The 22,177-nt window shown below is 37.1% G+C and overlaps 1 protein-coding gene across 2 annotated transcripts in view; it reads right to left on the bottom strand.

Moving 5' to 3' along the window:
- Nucleotides 1–293: 293 nt before the first annotated feature.
- Nucleotides 294–22,177, bottom strand: part of SMOC2 (SPARC related modular calcium binding 2) — a 137,747-nt gene continuing 115,863 nt past the window's right edge. The window contains exons 10-13 of one of the 2 annotated variants that reach the window (XM_083858531.1): nucleotides 7,996–8,098; nucleotides 6,841–7,115; nucleotides 4,566–4,609; nucleotides 294–1,800 (exon numbers count right to left, since the gene is read on the bottom strand). In XM_083858531.1, coding sequence (XP_083714657.1) covers nucleotides 1,777–1,800; nucleotides 4,566–4,609; nucleotides 6,841–7,115; nucleotides 7,996–8,098 — 446 coding nt within the window. In that variant the 3' untranslated portion in view covers nucleotides 294–1,776. The remainder of the gene's footprint in view (nucleotides 1,801–4,565; nucleotides 4,610–6,840; nucleotides 7,116–7,995; nucleotides 8,099–22,177) is intronic. The other variant, XM_083858532.1, reaches the window with a different exon arrangement.

The following is a 22,177-nucleotide window of genomic DNA, read 5'->3' as shown; positions in this document are numbered from 1 at the left end:
ATGTTGAGAAGAAGCAAGAGACCAGGTTGAAGCTATATAGAGAATTTGAGGAAGCAATGGTATGACTAAGACATGAATAATCTTTAAAGAGAATTCAGCAAAGGCAATGGAAGAAAATGGACACAATGTGAGGCCATGAGGTTTCTTGTAAACTCAAAGCAGTGGTGAAGCCACCACTGTGTGTATCTACTTCCAAACATGTCTCTCTGTGTTGCGAAATAAAAGTCATCAGCATAGTTTGATAACATATTAATCTTTAATCTATAAAGAAGATTAATTTCAAAGTTTAACATTATAAAATAATACCAAATACTTTTTAAAACAAAAATACAAGATAACACACAGTTGCCTTGGTTTCTCCTGTTGCCAGAGCTTAGAGCACACAATTTCTGGGATACAATTCCATTGCATAGAGTTTCCTATCACTTCAGAATATGTTGGAATTGAAGTGACACCTCTTCATTCACAAAAAGCTTTTCCAGGTACAAGCTCGAGCAGGGGGCTATTATGAGTAGCTGGTCACATGTCAGATCCTACACATTATTTAAACAAACCATAATGAAATCACTGCTTGCTGCTACATTCCTGCCTTCTCATGTCAGCTCCTAGATGCCAGAAGTCCTTCTACCACTGCATCGATCAACCCAGCTGCTTGTAACTCACAGTTGTTCAAGAGCAGAACTTTTTTCATTTGGGTCCATTGACATCCCCGCAGACACACATATGAAAAAGCATTGGGGGAAAAAAAATGATGTAGAAAGTATGAAAATTTTTGAGAAGTTTATTCAGTCAGCAAAGAAAAAGTTTTAGGCAGGAGAAATGTGAGTACCTCCTCCTCTAGTGGGCCCCAGGCAGGCCAAAAGGGCTGATAAAGGGTAGCCAGGTGTGGGGGAAAAAGGCATATCCTTGCCTGTCATGACAGTATGATTTACAATTCTGACCCATACAAACTCTGCTCCTGCTTTGCACTGACCATGGAAACATGCCTTTAGGCCCTGGCTGAATCAGGCTGGAGTGACACTACAATCCACCTTACTCCTTTTTGGTTTGCTGTGTTAATCACCCAAGTGAAAGCAAACAGGAGAAAAATCCTACCAAAAGTTATAAAAAAAGGCACGTCAAAAATTGATAAAAGGATACATTGTTCTATAAGCATCCCAAGTAGAATAACTGTTTTTTGAATCCATTAGTGGTTGTATTCTTATTGTATGATCTTTGGAAAGGCTAATAATTACAATAAAAACAAAATGAAATAAAATATTGCCACCAATGAAAAATCTTTTCAGTAAAAAACTGCAAAACCAAGTAAACAGCAATTTACACAATTCTCTCAGTCCTGTGAATCTGAAACATTCAACACTGCTTAAACAAAATTGAGAATACAGTAGATTTTTCAGCATAACTCTACTTAAATGACAGTATTAAGAAAAATAAGGCATACTATTGAAACCAAAAATACATAGAATCAGGTTTCTATGCTACTGTTTGCCAAAAAGTTATTTTTTTAAAAAATGGTTTAAATGCAAACTTTTACATCTCCAACACGTTTTACATATTTCAGACAACAAAAGAATACACATACATTGTATGTGATAATTTTTCAAAACTAGCCATTACTTTTTCACAGATTAAAAAAAGTCTGTTTAAATATTTCATTTCTACAAAGTGAATTTACATTTTTAAGTACAAAGTGCAAATACTACAGTTGTTTTTATTGCCTTTTGGTGAGGAAATCTCCCACATGTCAAAGAGATCTGCCTTGGATTAGTAAGGTGTTCATCCTTGCTTCTTCGAAACTTGCTGAAAAGAAGTTGGGAAAATTTGCATTATTAATGATGTTTTCAATAAGTCCAGTATAAAATTATATCTCCGTTTTTCAGTAGTGCCCATATGCCACTATCAGAAGAGAGTTCTGTATAAATATATAGGGAATTAAAAAAAATTGTTCCCTGTAGTCCTTCATGGGATCTATGAGAATGGGTATGAGTAATATCATGACTACTCACCTATGGCCCCTTTAAATCCATTTAAATCCCCTTTAAACACACAGTTTTAGCAACTGCCTGGGCAAGTCCCTAGTTCAATACACCTCCTATGGCATGTGATATATAAGGAATGGGCTGCTGGCCCAAGTCTTACAAATAATCTTGGTTTCCTTACAAACTTTTTTGCTAGGCTGCAAGAGATCCCCCAGGTCTCACTGGCAGCGTGAGGGCACGCATGTGTGTGTTTGTTGGACAGGGTGGAGCTGAGAAGGGAAGTATACCTGGCCACTACCTGAGTGCTGTCAGACTCATCCCCTATATGACCTCTTTTAGAGCAACCACAGCTGTGCCTCAGTCAGCATAGCAGTTTATGTTTCTTTATCTGCTTTCTTTCAGCTCCTATGTGTGCATACACACACAGATCTGCACATATGTAACAAAATACATGCTGAAGCAGACACAAACATATATTTAACTAAACTGCTGCAATAAATTAGTAGAGTAGGCTTTTGAGTGTGTGTCTCCTGAGTGGTGCAAATCTGATCAGGCCTTCTTAGATGGGTGGCTTCCTTTGAGCAGCTTCTACACTTCTCAGTAGCTTCCTTCCAAGTGAGAACTTCTGTGATGAAAATCACCTTCTGCATGTGCAGCCATGTATTGTTCAAGTATGAAACTGCCAACAGATGATTTTCTTATCCAGGCTTAATTTAAGGCTATCAGCAACAGCTCTTAAAATAATTGATACTGAGTCAGCAAAATTATTGGACAAAATTGAAAACCATAGCTGTTCTAAGGACATTTTTATTACCAACTCCGCAAGTCAGTATCAGATTACAAGAAAGGGGAGAGGGCTTGTCATGCTTTGAGTGTAATGCACATGTGCCAGTAATTGCCATTATATAATTAAAATAACCCCACTGAATGCTCTGGAGTTCTGACAAGATAATTGTTTTCAGGCTGCCTTGTTTAAAGCATAAGTGATTTGTAGGGAAAACCTGAAAAATTAAGACCACAAACACTTGTTTAAACAAATAAACTTATCATGTTATTGTAGCTGTGAGAATATTTTGTATTCCATCAAAGGTGTGTAGGAGGTCTCTGGTAAAAAAACCACAACCAATGTTGAGCTTCCCTTAGGAAGTGCAATCCTAACATCAAACAAAGCAGAGATAAAAAAAGGGAACAAATCAACAAGCAAATTTGAGAAGATTTCTCTTGGCTTGTTGGTAGGTTCACCTGAGGTTCAGTTTCCTAATTAATTATTTTAACAAATTAATCTAACTTTATGATAGATGAGAAGATATTTACCACAACTAGGGTTTTGGGGTATTTTTAGCTAAATTCCTCTCTTCATCAGTGCAGCATTACCTGAGCTGTTCTTTTAATATAGTTACATGAATATTTTTGTGGATATTTTAATATAGTTACATGAATCATTTACTTTTGTGGATATTAATAATTTAAGTCCTCTAACTAACTAACTAGTGAGGTAAGAATAGTGTGAAGATGACTCTTTTGCTAGACCATTCAAACTGCTAGACTAACAAGCCCTCCTTCAAGACCATGCAAAAGTACAAGGAAGGCATGACAATACTGCCCAGATTTTTTTTTTTTTTTTAATAAATGGTTATAAAAAGCCCAATAATATACACAAATTAAACCCCACTTTTTTAAACCTACTTTGCTGGCCTTTCACTTGAGTCCCTCCTTTTCAAAGTTCACCTTTCCTTCATTTAAAACACTCTGCTTTTGTGCCTTTTGCAGCTCTGAATGGCTTCAATAGCCAAACCTCCATGGATGATATACACTCGTGCTATTTTGAAAAACAAGATCAAATCTTTGCAGAAAATTTATTTTTTAAAAAAATCACGGATTATGTTGTCAGGACACTTGACATTTGATTTTTTCCAATCATTCTGCAATTTTAGTTTAAACGTAGATTAGCAGAGTGATGCAAATCCTAGTTCTTCAGCATCATTTTGTTCAGCCAGCAAAGGCATTTGAAAGTGACAGCTCTTTTCATTGCACTAAGATTTTAAAAGCTGCTTAAAATCATCATATAATAATGCAGTGGGGTTTGTGAAATGTATAGATTTTCACAAGGCATGGCTTTGTCCATTTCAATAAATGTCAGTTTGTGTCTGTACTGTGACAAAAAGGAAAACTGACAGAATTCAGCTAAAGTAAAGGTTAAATGAAGATGAAGCAATCCGCATTTAAAAGTGTATGAGAATGCTGCCATTCAGGAATGCAGAAGATTCATGAGGGCTCAATTACACTCATCAAATTGTCATATATGTCCTGTATGTCAACTTACACTTCCCTAGGAACTTCCACATGCAAGCCTAATCCACTCTGCAAATGATGCACATTTACTCTGCACCTGTAATTGGCTGATTTAGCTTTCCATACATAGAACTTAAGTGAAAATTTGTTAATTGGGATGTTGCTCTACATTTTCTGGCAACTCTGCAGAGTAGCAGATTAAAGCAGATTGAAGCTGCAGTGATGACTGGTAAAACCCCAAGAAATTCAGCCGGGAGAGGCAGAAATGGAGATCTTGCTCTCCTCAGTGCTCACCTGCCTGCTGGATGAAGTGCTCTCAGTGTTGGTTCTGGGGACCGCTAAAGGAAGGGAAAGAAAACATCATAAATATGGTTTGCAAGTTGTCCTCAAGAACTGAAGCCCTCATTCTGAAATGATATTTTTTAGAGCAGGGTAAGTGCACAGCTTTCAATAAATGAGATAAAATATTTCAGATCTTTCTCTGACAGATCTACTTTTTTCTTTCCTCATTACAGGTGTTGCTTATTTCGAGGAGTTATATGAATGTTGAACAACAACATCTCCTATCAGTTAATATGTAAAATTTGCTTAGGAGATTGTGTCTATACATACATTGTTCACATATAATCTGTAAAACTACAAGATTATCACTGTTTTGTTTTTTTTAAATTTCTTAGTCTCAAAGTCATAGACAGTGCTCAAAATAGGGGAAAAAAAATCCCCAAAACGCTAAATTTGCTAGCCTATTAATCTTCCCAAGCAAACTTATGAGATTAGGGAGGAACTTGCTCTCTTGGTTTTCCATGTCAGTCTGTGGGTCTGTACTGGAACTAAGGGAAACAAAACTGGACCTTGAAAAATGCTACAGCAGCTAGCGCTCCCTTCAGAAAACATGCTTTACAACTTTTATATTGCTTCAAATTATTCTCACACAAGACACTTGGGACTCACATGAAATGATACAGAGCTACTTCCTTAGCTCAGCTCTCATACCTCAGGTGACAAGAGTCTCATATTTTCCTAGAAATGTAACTCTAACTGGAGTGAAATGGTAATTTCTTTCATTTGTGCAAGTGAAAGGAGTATCAGAAAGCAAATTTTAATTATCAAGTGAGAAAACCAAAATAGAATATTGGTATTTCAACAAAAGTAATTTTTGTTATCTTGTCCTTAAAACTATGTACTTCTAGTAAAACAACCCAATGATTTGGTTAAGAACTTTTCCCCAGCTGGATACTATTAGTTTTTCAATGCCAAACTTCTGAGTTTGGTTTTTTTTTTCCTTCCAAAGTTGAATGTTCTCATTATTAAATAGATTTTTTGAAGATCTGTTATAAAACTTCAGTTATGGTGGATGCAGTTTTTACTTCAGCCAAATCTGTGTGTGATCTTCAATTTCCTCTTACAATTTTCATTTCCAAAACAGGCAGTTTATCCCAATCTTTGGGGTTTTTCCCACTGGCACATGAAGACAAAAAACCCAGGGTTTGCTTTCAGTCTTTCTATGTCTTTCTTTTACATCCTACATAGTGATTTTGGACCCAAATTCCATCTACAGTAAGTCCTAAGAATGCCTGCTGCAGAAAGACAGAAGTGTTTCACTTTTCGTTCATAGCATAAAGATAACAACAGTCATCCACTTTCATATACATTTTTTAACCTTCATCATCTAAGTGAAAATTGGAAGGTATCATTATGAGGTCCACAAAAAAATCCACAGGAAAAGAATCCTGGATCTGATTGATACTTGTTATGAGAAATCTGTTACTGTGAGCCACAGTAACAGTAAAATATTTACTTCACTGGTAAAATGTAGATCTCTTCTGTCTTTCTGCAGTATTTCTTTTCTAGACTTGAATACAACCAATGAGACGTTTGTTTCACTTCACTTGTCCTTTCTTCATTTTATGGTACCAGAAAAAAGAAGGTACCTATAATCATTCTTCCACAACTTCTTAAAGTATGAGGATCTATTGCTGCTCTTTAAATTTTATTTTTTTTTAAATTTTTTTCCCATTTTCAGGAACTGAAAATGTGTGATTGAACTCTGCAGGGACTAATATACCCTGTAATTAGTTGTTCCCCTTCCTACCAGTTTGGCAGCAAGGTAAGGTGGCTGTGTATTAGCCATTATTCCACCTGTTTGGCAGATGATCACATTCCTCTCTGCATCTCTAAACTACAAAAGAGAAATGCGAATTCATCAGAAAGCTCAACCATGTGCTTCCTTCCAGGAATCCAAAAAGCACAGGTGTAATACTTCCTCTCACTCAGAATACAGTCCTATAATAACACTAAACTGGCTTTTTGATGACTGTTACTAAATCTTCTTAGGTTTCCCACCATAATATATTTAAAGGTCAGAATCAACAGGAAGTTTTTGATTCTGTTGGAGCAAACTGATCCAGAAGCAACTTTCTTGCCATCTGCCCTATGCAACAGCTGTGGTAGCTGCAGTAGCTGCAGACAGGCGTATTACTTTATTTTGTGTAAGTCTAGTACGTACAAATATCAGACTTCATAAACTTTGAAGAATTTAATGAAAAAGACAGAGAGAAAAGGTTCTTACTATGGCGTTTCTTTGTTTCTGCTTTACCTTCTTCTTTTGTAACTCCCAAGCAGCCCATTAATTCTTGAACTGACAAGGACTTATCGTTGTTCACATCACAGTATTCAACAAACTTCTTCACACATTTTTTGGGCTTTGATTTCTTTCTTAAGAATCTCTTAAATGGCTTGATTTCCTTCTTGCCAATATCACCACTGGAATTTTTATCTAGCTGTTTGAAATACCAATGGACGACTCTCTCTTCCAGAGTATGATTTGGATCAGGCTCAGAAACACTGGAACAAGAGAAAAAGAGAATTAAGTTTTAATTCTGATATTTATTTTATTTCAGAATAGTTACATCACCGTCAGATGATCCTCACCATTGTTACGTAAATCTCCCTGCTTTGGGACACTAAATTCTTTGTAGTGAATTTCTTTTTTCACTTTGGCCAACAATATCCTAAATTTCACTCTAAGGGCTAGAATCTGCTTTTAGTGTACTCTCTGAAACCCTGTTGAGGTCAGCATCATACTTGGTAAACAGCACTTTCCCCTTAAATTTCCTCAAACAGAGGAAAGTGGAGAGAGAAATAAAAGAGGAAAAGACTGCTTCATAGTGAGCAAATGCATTAAACATGTAAAGTAGCCAACTGAAGTTGATCAACAATCAGCATCACCAAATACTGAAGCTCCAATTACAACCCATGATGGATTCTCTTAGAGCTACAACACCTAAAGGTATTGAATTACAGGATAAGCTACAACAATAAATGCTATCTCCTCAGATAAGTACCTGACCTGCAGATGCCCTAAGTTTGACAGCACTTACATATTTTTAACACTGCCTGTGACTGTTGATAGCATTGATTTGTTTTGCAAGCAGTTAGGAAGAATATGAATCAGGAAGGTAGCACGCATTCAAGAATTAAAGCCTTGAGAGGAGAACAAAGACTGACACAGCTGCAGATAAACCCTGAGCTCTGCTGCTGAGAATTCATCTGTCAAGTGTATCTCTGTTTAGTGAATATGGCCCACAGTGGTAACTTTGAAGTAAACTCTCCTGGGTAGATTCTTGGAAATTCCCTCTTTATGAAGGCTCCTCTAAGCCCTCAGCTACCCACTCACCACTGTCAGAATCCTTTTAGAGACACACAAAAAGGATCTGAAACCCACCGGCTGGAAGACAGTGATGGATCAGAGACTGCATGCACCATATCTGTGGACAATGCATCCAAAACACTCGTCAGGAACTCATTCTTCTTGGCCCCAGGACAACCTAGAAAATCAGATTTTTTTTCTTTTCTTGTTACCTGTTTTTACAATAATTATATTCCAACAATATTTTAGACTTTGAGATAGATATTATTCCCTGTACACAAATTTCCATAAATTGTGGACTTGTTCATAACATAATTCAAAGACAAGCATTTAAATTCAGCTACAATATCTGTAACAGAGCAGGAATAAATGAACAACCCTTCGAACTGAAGCAAGTGTGAATCTCTTTTGCATAGCCTGAGTCCCTTTATTTCATTTTTGGCCATTATTTTTCTTTCTCTCTTTCTTTCTTTCAGATGTCGTTAACATGGGTGTCACATTTCAAAAATAACAGCTTTGATGCAGTAAAAGTTTGTATATGACACAAGACAGAAACATGGACCGGAAGCCGACAACAAAATACTTATTTCAGATTTCCACTTTTGCTCCTCTTATTTTCCATTGGGTTTCTCGACACACATGCTTTCAGTACATTGGTTTTCCTCTCTGTAAAATGATAGTCAACCCCTGGTGTCCTTCCCTTTCCTCTTGGACAGGGGTTAACTAACACTACAAGGCACCTAGCCCAATCAGCTGCTCTTGAGACTTTGGTTCATACTGTGAGATCCTATGTTGATGCTAGATCATCCTCATAATCACATTCTCTAGGAAGGTCTCTGAAAGAAACTGACAGCATGTTTCAGACACAGAATATGTCAGATAAATATATACTGAATGATCTCCTCTTCAAGCAGCACAGCTGGAGCAGATAAATTCCTCTGACAAGCACATGGATGTTGATACATGGAGGTTTGCTTATACAATACACCTGCTTCCTCTCCTCTTCCCTAGAGCCTTGAGCTAAACACCAAGTCTTCCTCTAACCCTCTAAATAGCTGAGTTGAAGTATAGGATGATCCATGATCAGTGACATGGAGATTACAAGCTTGAAACTAGTGCCCACAGCAGGACTTTCACAGACAATTCTGCGCTGGAAGCCACTTACTATGGTTCTGTTTTAAAGTGAAAAAGGGAAATACTTTGAAGTGTTGTGGAAAAGGAAGATTAGTCAGTCAGTAGGGATTTGGTATTTTATTACATTTCTCAGCAACCTCTGGAGCAGGCAGTAGGACTACATGAGCCTGAGAAGCTTCATTTTGCCCAACAAATTATTTTTTAATACATCCCATGTTGATCCAAGGAAATAAACCTGTGTTATATTAGCCCTTAGTTGTGTTGCAGTAAGAATAGCTCAGCTATTATGTACAGCAAGAGTACCCACTAGATATTATTGTCTGACACATTCATGTAGTTATGAGTTCCTTGCCTTTGGCACCAGGGATATTTTATTCCAGTAACTGTAAAAGGTATATAAAAGGAATTCACTGAGGCCAGTTTCACTGCACTAAAAGCACACATATGAAAGCAGTTGTTACTCTGTTAGATATGTCCCTTTCTCCTTAGTCTTTTATTAGTTGCGGGTTTTTTCCTGTCACAACTGGAAAAAAAAAAAAGAAAAAAGAAAAAAGAAAAAAGAAATTACACCCCCCCCCAAAAAAAAAACACAACACAACAAAAAACCAACAAAAAACCAAAAAAAACCCAAACCAAAAAAAAACCAAACAATCCAGCAGCTATGACTTATATAAGTGTGAGTTCAGTGAGGCAAGCACTTCAATTTTCCCTAAAAGGTACAGAAGTTAGAAGGGTGGCAAGATATTAATAAGGGAAGGACAGAAAACTGTACCAACAGGTTCCATTCAGTGCATATTCCCTAGTGCAAAGAGTCTGCCATCAAATTAGGTTCAGGCATTCCAGCCCTGAAAGTAAATTGTGTATTGTGATTTAAATGAGGTCACATAACTTTGCAAGCCACAAAAGCCTATTTGCCCAGAAATGAGCAGGCAGAGGCCAGGCAGTTCCCATGCAGCAGGCACATCCAGTGGTGTCAGCACGCCAACATGTACGAATCAAGCAACCAAGTCCCTGAGCAACCTACGGAGCTCAGTGCTACCTCTCCCTAGCAAGGACAGCACTGTGGGTCAGAGCTGGTCCCCTTCAAAGGACTGCAAAGTCTGTGTCTGAGTCTTCTCCACCTTGAATCGTATGAGCTTTATTTATTTTGTGTTGGAGCTGTTATTACCAGCATAAGCCTAAATTCTGCTCCAAATGTAACTTGTGAATCAATACAAGACTTGTGGAAAACGCAGAAAATAAGACCTCGACATGTAGCAATGCAGCACAACATGGAGCAAAGGCAATTTGACTTTTTTCTTTCTCTGTCCTTCTTTTGGATAGTTAATAATGTGAATATCCAATTTGATTTAGGAGCTCCACCTGAATTTTTCATATTATTTATGAGTGTATTTCTGAAACATCTGGAAGAAACAAAGATATGCTTTAGGTAGTTTCCACTGCTGTCCAGGGGGCTGCTGAGTGTACATATGCTACAGATATAGAGATCAAAATCCTCACAGCTTGCCATTTATGAGATACAGCTAAGCAGGGGAAAGTGTCAACTTCTAAACTTCTTTCACAAGAAATCACAGGAAGAAAATTTCACAGTTTAAAGCCTGTCTCTGACAATTTTCCCTAAAAATAAGAAAGGTTTCTAAATGTGTGTTTTATGAAGTTGCAATAGCAGCTGAAAGTAATAGAAATCTCATAGAAAAGAAAAATTGCTGTTAAAACAAACACAATCAGTTGCTGTGAAACATTCTGAATTGTAACTCTACTACTTAATGTAAAATGACACCCCACAAAATCCTCATCAGTTAAATACAGAGAAAACATTCAGGTTCTCCCAATTATAAGTTTTGCTGACATGTGGGCAATCACACAGCAATTTACCCCACAGTGAAATCTCTGTTTTTATGCAGGTATTACTAACTCAGAATAATTCTCTGGAGGCTTCATGCTGAGCTTTAATTTTCAACAAATTTGTGGATAAACCGGCAAGACTGAAGCAGCTTTAGCTTGATTGTAATGAATAATTCAGTCTTATTGGGCTCAATACAGAAAGGGAAAGACTAGTCTCTTATGGGAGCCTTATGCCTCTTTCTATGGTTTATAGACTTCAGTTTCTTCTTCTGCAGCTGCCTGTCCTATGTGGATTTGACAGCTTACATAAATAGAAATTTGTTGTTGAAAGGTGGAAGCTGAAACCACATGGAGTTAACATACAGGTTCAGAATGCAGACTGAAGTGTTTGCTTTTAGGATAGTGTTACTCAGAGTAAACCTTAGACCAACAATACATCCAACAAATGACAGGAATACACAAACACCTCATTTCAGCTATAACATGACGGAAATCAGGGAATCATCATAATGCATTATATCTCTCATATATACACATCTCTCTATACATGTAACTGTATTAACAAAAATAATCCAATAGATATTTTTGGGAAACCAATAGATAAGGTTAATCACCTTAAAATGGATTTTGCATTAGTCTTCCTGTAAGAGAGGAAACTGTTTTGAGTCAGTCACTCAAGTTATTAAAGGCATGACAACTTCCAATTAGCAAATCTAGTTTCTTTTTCATTCTGTTTGCTAATATGAACATAAAGCTTAGCAGAGCACTCAAATACAATGGCCATTTAAATACCTCTAAAGATTGCAAGTAAGGTTTTGATCTGTCAAAAAGCAGAATGATCAGAACTATCCATGCTTCATTTGTACATTTGATTTCACTGAAAAACAGTGTTATACCGAAGAAATGAATTAAAATTTTTCAGTGCTACTGGTTATCCTGGGAGAACAGACAGTAATACAATGAAAACATTTTTTCTTGGACATCTATTCTATACACACATGTATGTACAGTCATGAGTTTATTTCTGTTGATCCATGTGAACCACAAGTTTGTGTTTGTCTAGACAAGTTGAGGGGCCTCCTCATTTTTTGGAGGACTTCCTGAGCTCTTCCTGACTCCCTTTCCAAAAAAAAAAAAAAAAAAAAAAAAAGGCAACCTTCAAAACATGAGCCTGGGAAGTGAAATTTTTTACTCTGCTGATTACTAAAAATCATGGTCTGAAATCACATCTCACTGATGGAATCAGTGCCTTTATAGTTTTATTTAATGGATGGACTTGATTAGATTAGATTGAAAAGACCTTAGAGGTCTTTTCCAGTCTTAAGAATTCTCTGATTCCATGACTCCATGCCTCATTTCAGTTTTTCCCTCACTGCAGCTTCTGGTAACTTCTCACAGACAAAAACTATCTATTTCTTATTTTGTATCCTAGAAGGCTTGAGGACATTATTACCTCTCCTTCTTAACATCCCTCAGGTATTAAACTTTTTATATATAATTTTATTTTCTCTCTTAAATATTAATACAATTAAAAAAAATTAAGCTCAGAGACAAATTCTCTTTCATATGTCCTTATCCAAATTTCAAAAATAAGTAAATAGATTACAATGGATATTAGCTCTAGGGTGGTACTGATCCATTGCTTTGCAGCCCCAGATCTCCAAGTCTTATAGGAAAGAAGTATTTTTTCTTGACAAGTGCAGGAAGCAGATTTCAGTTCTTAACATGTATTTAATTTTATTTTTGTTACTATTTTAAAATTGCCTTTCTGTTCTAATTTCAGTGGATACACACACACTAAAGAGTTAACAAAGGATGCCCTCGCAAGGCCCTACCCTTCACCCCTAGGCATTCATATCATACCAAAGTGCATTGAGGGGGATTTGTTGAACTTGAGCCTGATGAAATGATGTGTCTCACCCATAACAGTTATTTAAGCTCAGTATAAAGGAACCCATTCAGAAGGCATTCATCCCAGCTACATGAGGGTTTGTGATTTTTTTGCTCAGAATAGAAGAGAATCTCCCTTAAAATGTTTTACTTCTTTCCTATTAACTGAGGAAGCCCAGACAGATAACTTATATTCCCAGGCGGTGTTAAACAGCTTGTGATTAATTCTATACGTATTTATTTTATAAATGGATTTAAACTCCAACTACTCTCCTGTTCTTTGGGTAAATGTGGAAGAAAGAAGGAATAATATTCATAGCAGAAACACAAGATCCTATAAGCAGCTTCAGCAGGCAACTGAGTGACAAAGACTAGGGCATTTGTTGATAGGAAAAACAGTCCATTACTTTTATTTCAGTTCCTGTATTATTATTACTAAACAAGAAAAAGAAAATCACATCAGAACATCCAAGCATAAGACAGGCAATGTGAAATGGCTACCTTATTCTAATTACCATTTTTTAGTTTGGTTTTCCCACCATTAAAGTTTGAAAGGCTTTTGAGAAGTGAATTTCTTGCTGCAAACAGCTCTGAGATGCCACTGTGACAACAGGGAGCAAGGAACCAATTGAAACACTGTAATCCTTTCAGAGGCCATCCAGTTAAAAATCAATGCTGAACTTGAGAAAGTCTTTGGATCTTATTTGCCATTCTTAAACATTCTCTTGTAGACCTTTACCTTTCTAGTTTTGACTGTGAATAGGAAAAAGGTCGAAAAATTCAGATCATAAGGAGTCATGCCTCTTTGCTCCCTGACTGGATACAAGAAAACTGATATTTCTATTTGGCAGTCCATGCCTACAGAATATCTACTTCACTTTTAGAAACCAAAGACATCTCAGTATGTTGAGAAGGATCTGACATTCTTGAGCATTTAGATTCACACTATGCGCATGCAAACTTGTAGTCATTAGAGGCTCATCAGCCCAGGCTGAGCATGACCAGCCATGTGGGTCCAGCTCCAGGGGAGCAAACACAATGCATTTCACTAAAGTGTTGGCAGAGTGACAGAAGTCAATCATCCCACTGATTGGACACAGAGAGAAGAGTTTAAAAATTAGAAAGGGGCCCAAAAATGCGTAAAAGAGAAAAGCGACTAGATCTGATTTTCAAACAGTTATATTTCTGCTTTATATACCCTACTTCATGACTGCCTGGACCTGAGACAAACAGCTGGTACCTGACTGCAGTAACACTTTCAGAAAGAGCTTATTAAACAGAAATATTTTGGAATCCAGTTTTATATAGTATGACAGGCATCTGAATCTCCCCATTATCACTCTGAGAGTCTTAACAATTAGTAACCAATACTGCTTAGAGAGAAAATGCAGTTATTTTTAGTAGACATTTATTACTTCCCATTCACTTGGATTTTCATCATGTTGTTACATTTCCTCTCAGGAGAAGGGTATGAAAGAAAACATATTTAATTACCTCCATTCAAATATCCATTAAAAAGGAAAAGCTATTACAAAGAATGTATGTTGTTGTAATTATGGAAGTGACCTCAGAAATAAGGTGCATAATTCTGGTCTCTTGATGGAAAAATTGAACTATGGGGACTTGACTTAGTGAGGATGTTTTTTACATTACTTAATTAATCTAAGCAGCTTGTTCCTTGGAAACTTTCATGAAAAACAGCCTTTTCTACAAACTGATGTTGATTTTAACTTTTCTGGCTATCTCTGAATGAGACTCTAACCACTGGAAGCATAAGCTGAAAGTTCTCAAAGCATCCACTCTCATCTAGAGCCACAAAAAAAGTCTTTATTCAGACCCTAAGAAGCAATGGCTATTAAATCAGAAGAAGGAAATTCAGAGCAGCACACACTCCTATTAGAACAATTTTCTAAGAGTCCCCATGCACAGAGTGGTACCTTTATGCCTGTGTGTGATTCTTATGCAAACATAACACAGGATGGAAGGTTAGAAGTCCATAAAGGTACCTTTTTTTACATGATGGATCTTTTCAAATACACCTTTGAAACACTGGGCATTCATTGTTTTGGGGGTTGTTTTGTTTTAAAAAAAACCCAAATATAGATAGTACCAATGCCAGCCTGTGGCACACAAATAGAGCATTTCACAGATGCAGTGACTTGATGTCTCTTGAATCTGGAAATAAAAGAAATGGCAGAACCACCAAATGCAAAACTAGGGCACTGCTACCAGGGCCCAAAGCATATGGTTGGATGGTAAAGGCTGAAATGGAAAAAAAAGATATGGAAAGGAGGAGCAGAAAAGAGGCAGAATATCTAGCAATATTGGAAGCAGTCATGTAAAATATCAGTTTTTACTCTTGCTTTATTTTGCTTATACCTATGAGTACTGAATTTGCATTAAGAGACAAATTTTCACCAGTTTTATCTGATTACTTTTTTTCTCCCTCCCTTCCACAACTGGCAAGTGACAGATTTAGAAATTGGATTTCTAATACAGAGGGAGGCTAGAACTAATGGCAGGCAGGCATGGCTATTTCTTGGAACATTAACTATATACTGAATTGTAACTCAGAATGGATTTTTACAGCAGTGATTAAAAGAGGTTTATAAAATGGAAATCCTGGAAGTAACTGAAGTGAAACAAGAGTCAGCAAGTACCACTAAAGCATTACTTGAACACTATGGAATGAAACAGTCCTTGGAGACCTGGCATCACAAAAATCTCCTTTTCTCTTTATGCAGTTTTTAATTTGGGATCTGCAGTCGTGTTACCTTTCTGGACATGAAAGGTCCATTCAACATGACAGATTTCCTCTGCAAACAGAATTTCAAATCTCACTAGCTCATCCTTTGCTAGATAAAAAAGCTGTAAGATGACAAATACAAAAAACATACAATTCCTCAGTATGAAACTCTTACAAGGTATGAAATTATAAAAGAAATGCCTCTAGTTCCTGCTGAAGGAGGTGGGCATACTATGACAGACTGAATAGGCCCAGGCTTTAATAATTAAGACACTCTTTATTTAAATTAAAGATGATGGTCTACTCCTAATTCAACATTACCCAGCTCACATCTCCAGGGTTGACAGAGGTCCCTGTAGCTACACCAGGTTCTCAAACCAACTTTCTTTGCAAATAGACCTCTATTTGGAACAGATTCCCCAAGTGAAATATAGTACTGTGTGCCTCATTAAACAATAATAAACTAAATGCTGAAGTAATGCTGAACTGGATTTAATCCCACAAAAACCAGGCAATTGAGGGTTAACCATGCCATCTTTAATCTGTAGTTTACAGTAAGCACTAAGGAAATTAACACATCCCACTTGGTAGCAGAGATCCTGCAATGACAGAAGTACAATGAAGCAAATTAAGGATGGAGATTAATGTAATTATGGTTCTAAAGTGTCTGCCAGGAAGGATGCAATGCAGCTGACTTCATGTAAAACAGTTTACAGTGTGTGGTTTGATTACAAAGTGCCTTGGGTTGCTTTGCAGCAGGAAGATCCAATTCCATACTAACACTCCATTAAGGATTATGAGGACACTTTCCTCACTGGACCACTACACTGTAGCTGAGTTTCATTGTGGACAGTGTGGTCTGTTTCCCCTGTGCATGTCCAGCATTCTGTCAGGTACCCAACTAAGGATATCCTGCAACCATGCCAAGGCCTGGATTTCCTTGCGTTTGTGCAGTAGCCCACCCTGTCAAGTTCAGCAGATGTCATGAAGTGTAGTGCTAACCAGGTTCCACAGAGTCAACTGACTCTTGGTATCAATAGGTAACATCTAAAAGGGCTGAGGAGAGAGGTTATTGAAATGTGAAAACCAGTCAAGCCTACTGACTGTGGGACTCTACAGGAAACAAAGAGAGAGAGAAATATCCTATTGTACCCCTCCAGACCTCAGGCATGGTCTACAGACAAACATGACCCCATTTATACGCATTTTATACACAGGCTGACATGACACAACATGCTGCAAGACTCAGCATGTGTGGACAGTTACAGCAGTGTGTATGTGCAGTTTCTGGAGCAGGCCATGGAATCTCATTTGTCAATAACATAGCAATAGAAACACATGAGCAAGGTTCTCAGGTGTCTTACTCTACGCTGCTGAGTGAACGGAGAGAGATGGTAACAAGACATCACACTGTAACTTTGTGCTCTGGATATTGCAGGGGATAGGGGAAAATATAATCTGAATGTCCAACAGCAGCAGTGTCCCAAATGCTCAGACCCAGCAAAACTGAGTCCTTCTTGGGCATATGTACTAACCTGACTTTCATCCACGCATTTTGCAATAGTGCTTGCCTGTTGGTGAATGCAACTGAAATAATGACTCCATAATTCATACACCCCACATTTCCATTCAAACTCTATTGGGAATAATTCTTTGGTATAAATAGGCATACTAAATGCTGATTTAGTTTACAGTGGTCATTTTCCATTACAAGTTAATGAATGTAAAAAACTCTTATTCAAAACTAGAATGCTACATGCTCCATACCTGCAGATACTCAGTACTGAGAATTCCAACACATACAGAATTTCAGTCTGTGAGCTTTGCATGACTAAAGTAAACAAGACCTATGTAGATGGCTATAAAAGGGTTCACATGCTAGATTGTCAAAAATCACTTGGTGTTCTACTGCTGGTTAAAATCAGGAGGCAAAAGAGAATGTAATGAGCAGAAAAAAACCCAACCCAAACACTTAAACCTTTAAAAGTGTCTAATATTATATCAAGAAATTCAATATGTATATGTGGATTACAAGGAAAAGGCGAACAGTTACAACCCATCCACTTTTATCAACTGATATAAGCACATTAACAGAGGATTTTACAAAGTTTGAATTACATGTGCCATGGCAAAGACTAGAGCTTAAGACAGAACAATTTTTGTGGAAAGGACATGAATATATGGTAAGGGCAGTGAGCGGCAGAGAAAAGCATGGAAATTGGATAGAACCAGGTAGAAAATCAAGGGAGAGAAGAGAGACATGGAAACCAGTGGAGAAAAAAGCTGCCTGAAGTTCCAAGCAAACTCACAGCCTGTGCTCTGACACAGACACCTCCAACAGCACTGACAGAATATTAATCTTCCTCCCCTATTCTCCTCCAAACAAAACTGTGGTTCACTGAGATAGCTCTGACATTCACATGAACTGGCTTCTGGTGGTTTTATTTTCTCTGCTTCTGCCAAAGCCATGTGGATAACACAGCTGAATCTCTGCATCTTTAGCTGCATTTGCAGGGACAGAAGGGTTTTATATCTTCTATTGCTTCTGGCACTCTCAGTTTGTGACTACGAAGTAGCTCTCTCTCTGCCTGGCCAGGAAACAACAATTCTAGCATGTGGAAATAGTCAGGAGTGGGTAGTTTATATTTTACTCTGGTGCAAAATGAGCTTTTTAATGCCTTTTTTTTTTTCTTTTTTAAGAGCAAAACACCCCATCCCATCTTGGCCAAATAGCTTGGTGATGAGGGCACGCAGCTGAGATGGAGGAGACTGAGGTTCAACTCCTTGATCCAAACCAGACAGAGCAGGGAGTTGAAACCTGGCTTGCTGTTATCCCAGTGGAATACCCTAATCTCCGACACTAGAGAGTTAGGTTCAATTCCCTGCTCTGTCTGGTTTGGATCAAGGGTTTGAACCTATGTTCTTTCCTCTTCAGCTGAGTACTCTAATCATCAAGCTATTGTGTGTCCACAGAAGGGTTCCTTTTGCTGTGAGCAAACCCTCACAACAAAGAGAATGTCGGAAACTATTCCTACTGCTACATTAAAACATTTTCTTCAGCAGAATAACAATAGTGTCAGAACTGGACAGCATGTTCTTTAAGGCAGGGCTTCATTTTGCATGGCATAAAGAAATGCAACCAGCATCTTCCAAAACACCTGGCAAGTGTGTCAACAGAGTCTTCTCACTAGATCAAAAGAATTCATGAGCTTAAAGAAAAGCATGGACTTCAGTGCTTTGCCAGATAAAGGCATGGCACTTCATTGTCTGAAGAATCAAATTCTCATTTAAAAGGTTTTTTGCATTGCATGTTTTGGTCTTGAAGCTTTTTGCCACACCAAACAACAGAGTTGTGTGAATGGATGCTTAAGCAGCATTTTATCATTCTACTATACAATAAGCCACTGCTTAAAACTTTTTTCCAGGAAATATAAAAGAGAAGCCTGTTGTTTGATATCAAAACACATTAAGTCTGTTGGACTTTATTTTCTATCTTTAAATCCATTCAGTTTAACATTGAGCATTTAAGCTTCTCTATTATTCAATATAAGTATTTAACTTTGGGGACATTAAAAGACTAAACAATACAACATCCAGTGGTGTAAAGTTGAATTTAGAGCACACTGGAAAAAATAGGGCAGCTGGAGGGAATCAAACACTCAGATGTCATGGAAAAGAATGAAAAAAAAAAAAAAAACCAAAACCAAAACAAAAACAAAAACAAAAACAACCCACCCCAAACATTATTTATAGGGGAAAAAAAAAAGCATAGGGTACTTCAGTGGTTCTATCTCAACCTGACAATTTCCATTCACAGCACAGAGCTCAACCTTAATTTCTGTCACTTTTTTATTCATTTTCATGAGAAAGGTTTCATTCAATTGTCTAAATTTTTAATAGAAAGGGAACTCAGGGTTCTCACACAGTATCTTCAAAAACATCAACTTTATGAGTTGATTAGTAAAGCACCTAGGTTTGTCTATAATATCAAGTGTATCTTGGGTTGTTCAGATGGAGTAGAATGGATTTGATCTGTGAATTTCATGAATGTTTGAAGATAAAAACATCTATCAAGACAAGGGAAAAGGATGGGAGTTCTAAATTCAAATTGTACAATCATTTTCCAGTGAACTTTATTTAATAAGTTTTCTGGGTTTTTTTTCTGCATGAAAAGAATCACTTTTCATATCTCAAGTATTTGAGAGATTCCATTAATTATGCTGATATGTTTAGAAACAGTTACCAGGAAACAATGAAAAAGAATATAAATGCCCAGCTATGAAAGCACATTTTAAGAATAAATTGCTCTTCTTTTATGACAGGCATTGATTCTACTGAAAATATAATGAGTATAGAATGTCCTTGCTTTATCTGTCCTGTATTACAGTGTTCTGCTTTATCTGTAAACAGAGATAAATCACTAAGAAGAAAACTTGGGCTTGGATGAATTAGTCTTTTGCAGTTAAAGTACAAATTTTGGGCTGGCTACAAGAAAATTAACCCAATTAATTCCTATCTGTGTCCAAATTACTAATGTTACTAAGGAAAAGTTCTGAAGCTCAACATCTGAGAGAGAAAACAAATCTGTGAGAGGGAGCTTGACTTGAGCCTGTGCATATGATATGAATCCTTACTTTATAAAAAATTATAAAATTCATTTGTAAAGAACTACTCTTTTTTTAAAAAAAAATATTCCTTTCTTAATGTTAGGACTGAAAACAGTCCTAAGATTAGCCAATCTGTGAGTTCCATCTAAGATATAAGGCATAGAAAGTACCCTTCTCTTTCTGCCCAATTGAAAATCTTCTGAAATTCGTTGTAGAAAAAGGAAAAATTTAAGCATCAAGACACATTCACTGTACTCCACAATAAGCTCACCTTTTGTATACCACCTACATAATTAAAATTAGAGTAAGATCCAATGGGTCTAATCTGTTTGTTTTTTCACTCCCTCTCCAGACAACCATGTTTGATTTTAAAGGAAGAGTTCAGGTTTTTAATAGATGAATTCAGGTAACAGTTTTATGATAAGAAATGCATGCCTCTCCTTTCATATTAAACCAGAGTTTCCAGACCTGCTTCCCAGGGCAACTTTCCTTGGGTGGATTGTAAAGAATCAGAGCAGTTTATATCTGTTCACATTCCTCTTTCCCTCGCTGCCTTCCACACAAAGAGACTATCAGGTGAAGCTTGTCTGCAAGATGCTCCACAGCCAGATATGAAGGAGAGCAAGCAACAACAAAGCACTCACCCCAACGCTTAGCTGGGCCTCCACGCTTAAATCTCAAGCAGCTAAGGAATTTGACAAAACAAGGTCTCACTGTAGAATAAACCATACAGTTTTCACTCTCCCAGAAGAATCCTGCTTTCCCAAATAACCCCAGTTCAACCTAGCCACCTGCCTATGACAGGGAAATTAATGAACTTCAAAAGTAGAAATGACTCACAATGGAGAGCAAGCCCTGTTTTTCTAAACATCAGAAATGCCAGCACCACAGCACTGTGCCTTCTTTTTTACCAAGCCATAGAGGGAACTCTAAATTAAAGCCTGATTCCTGGACCTTACATGTCCAGCCACCACAGTGCACATTAATCTCTTTACTCCATTTAGTTGCCAAGTTTGCAGTAACACTGTGTGATGCATGCCTGAAACCATGAGCTTGACTACAAGAGAACTGTGTACCCTGTTAATACAGTGGTCAAAATACCTGTTTAAAGAAATTTATTTTTTTATAAGAAGTTCAAGTGATTTTTTAATTTTTTTTTTAAATGCCCACTGGTTTAAACTTTTCCTATTGACAATTACACCTAGTGAACAAAATGCTACACATATATCCTGGACAGCTCATAGAACTAATGAAATGGACTTGTAAACATGTGAGACACAGATGTTTCAGCTCTGCTTGCCTTCATTTTTTTAATCAAGAAGGAGGAACAGGGGAAAAAGAAAAAACAGCAGACAAAGGATGAAATCAGAATTGTGTCCAAGGAACCGGACAGTTGAAATAGAAAACATGATTTCAAACAGCTCATAACAGATTGGCATTTTAGTGTTTGCAAAATTTAGCCCAGCTTGCAATAGGAAAGTTTCATGGAAAAATTAGCAAAACTTAAGGAATTCAGAGGACAAAGTATTTTTATATAAAAAAGACTAGCTTCCTTTGATTCAGTAGGAACCAGACTAAGTTCAGTCAGAGAATAGTAATTCCTTTCAAAATCTGACATTAGGATTGTATATCTAATATTAATTACTTTTATCCATTACTTTGGTTCAAATTGATATGGCAATGTCAATGACACCCAGAACATGAACTCCATGTAGGTGCTGATTATGAAGTTTACATGACCCCAACCTCTACAGTGCAGCTGGTGTCCTAATTATGCTGAACTATGCTTTGCACAAAGCAGATAGGAAAACTTGGATCCAGCTTAACTACTAAGGAGGAAGAGAGATATTTACCAAGAGCTCTTAATTAACTAAGTGTCCTGGCTTGCCAGCTGTAAAAAAATCTTTTATTGTATAAAGAAGGTAGTCCTTTGATATATATACAGCATATGATGCATCAATCACGTTTTTTCAGAAGCATCTTCCTGCTTTTCTAAGTCAAAAGATGCTGAGACATAGTTTTAAGGGCTGTAAAA

This window comes from Zosterops lateralis (assembly GCF_965231275.1).
Source record: "Zosterops lateralis genome assembly, chromosome: 3".
NCBI classification, from domain to species: Eukaryota; Metazoa; Chordata; class Aves; order Passeriformes; family Zosteropidae; genus Zosterops; species Zosterops lateralis.
Note: the sequence above shows the minus strand (reverse complement) of the source record. Positions and strands in the feature narration are given on the sequence as shown.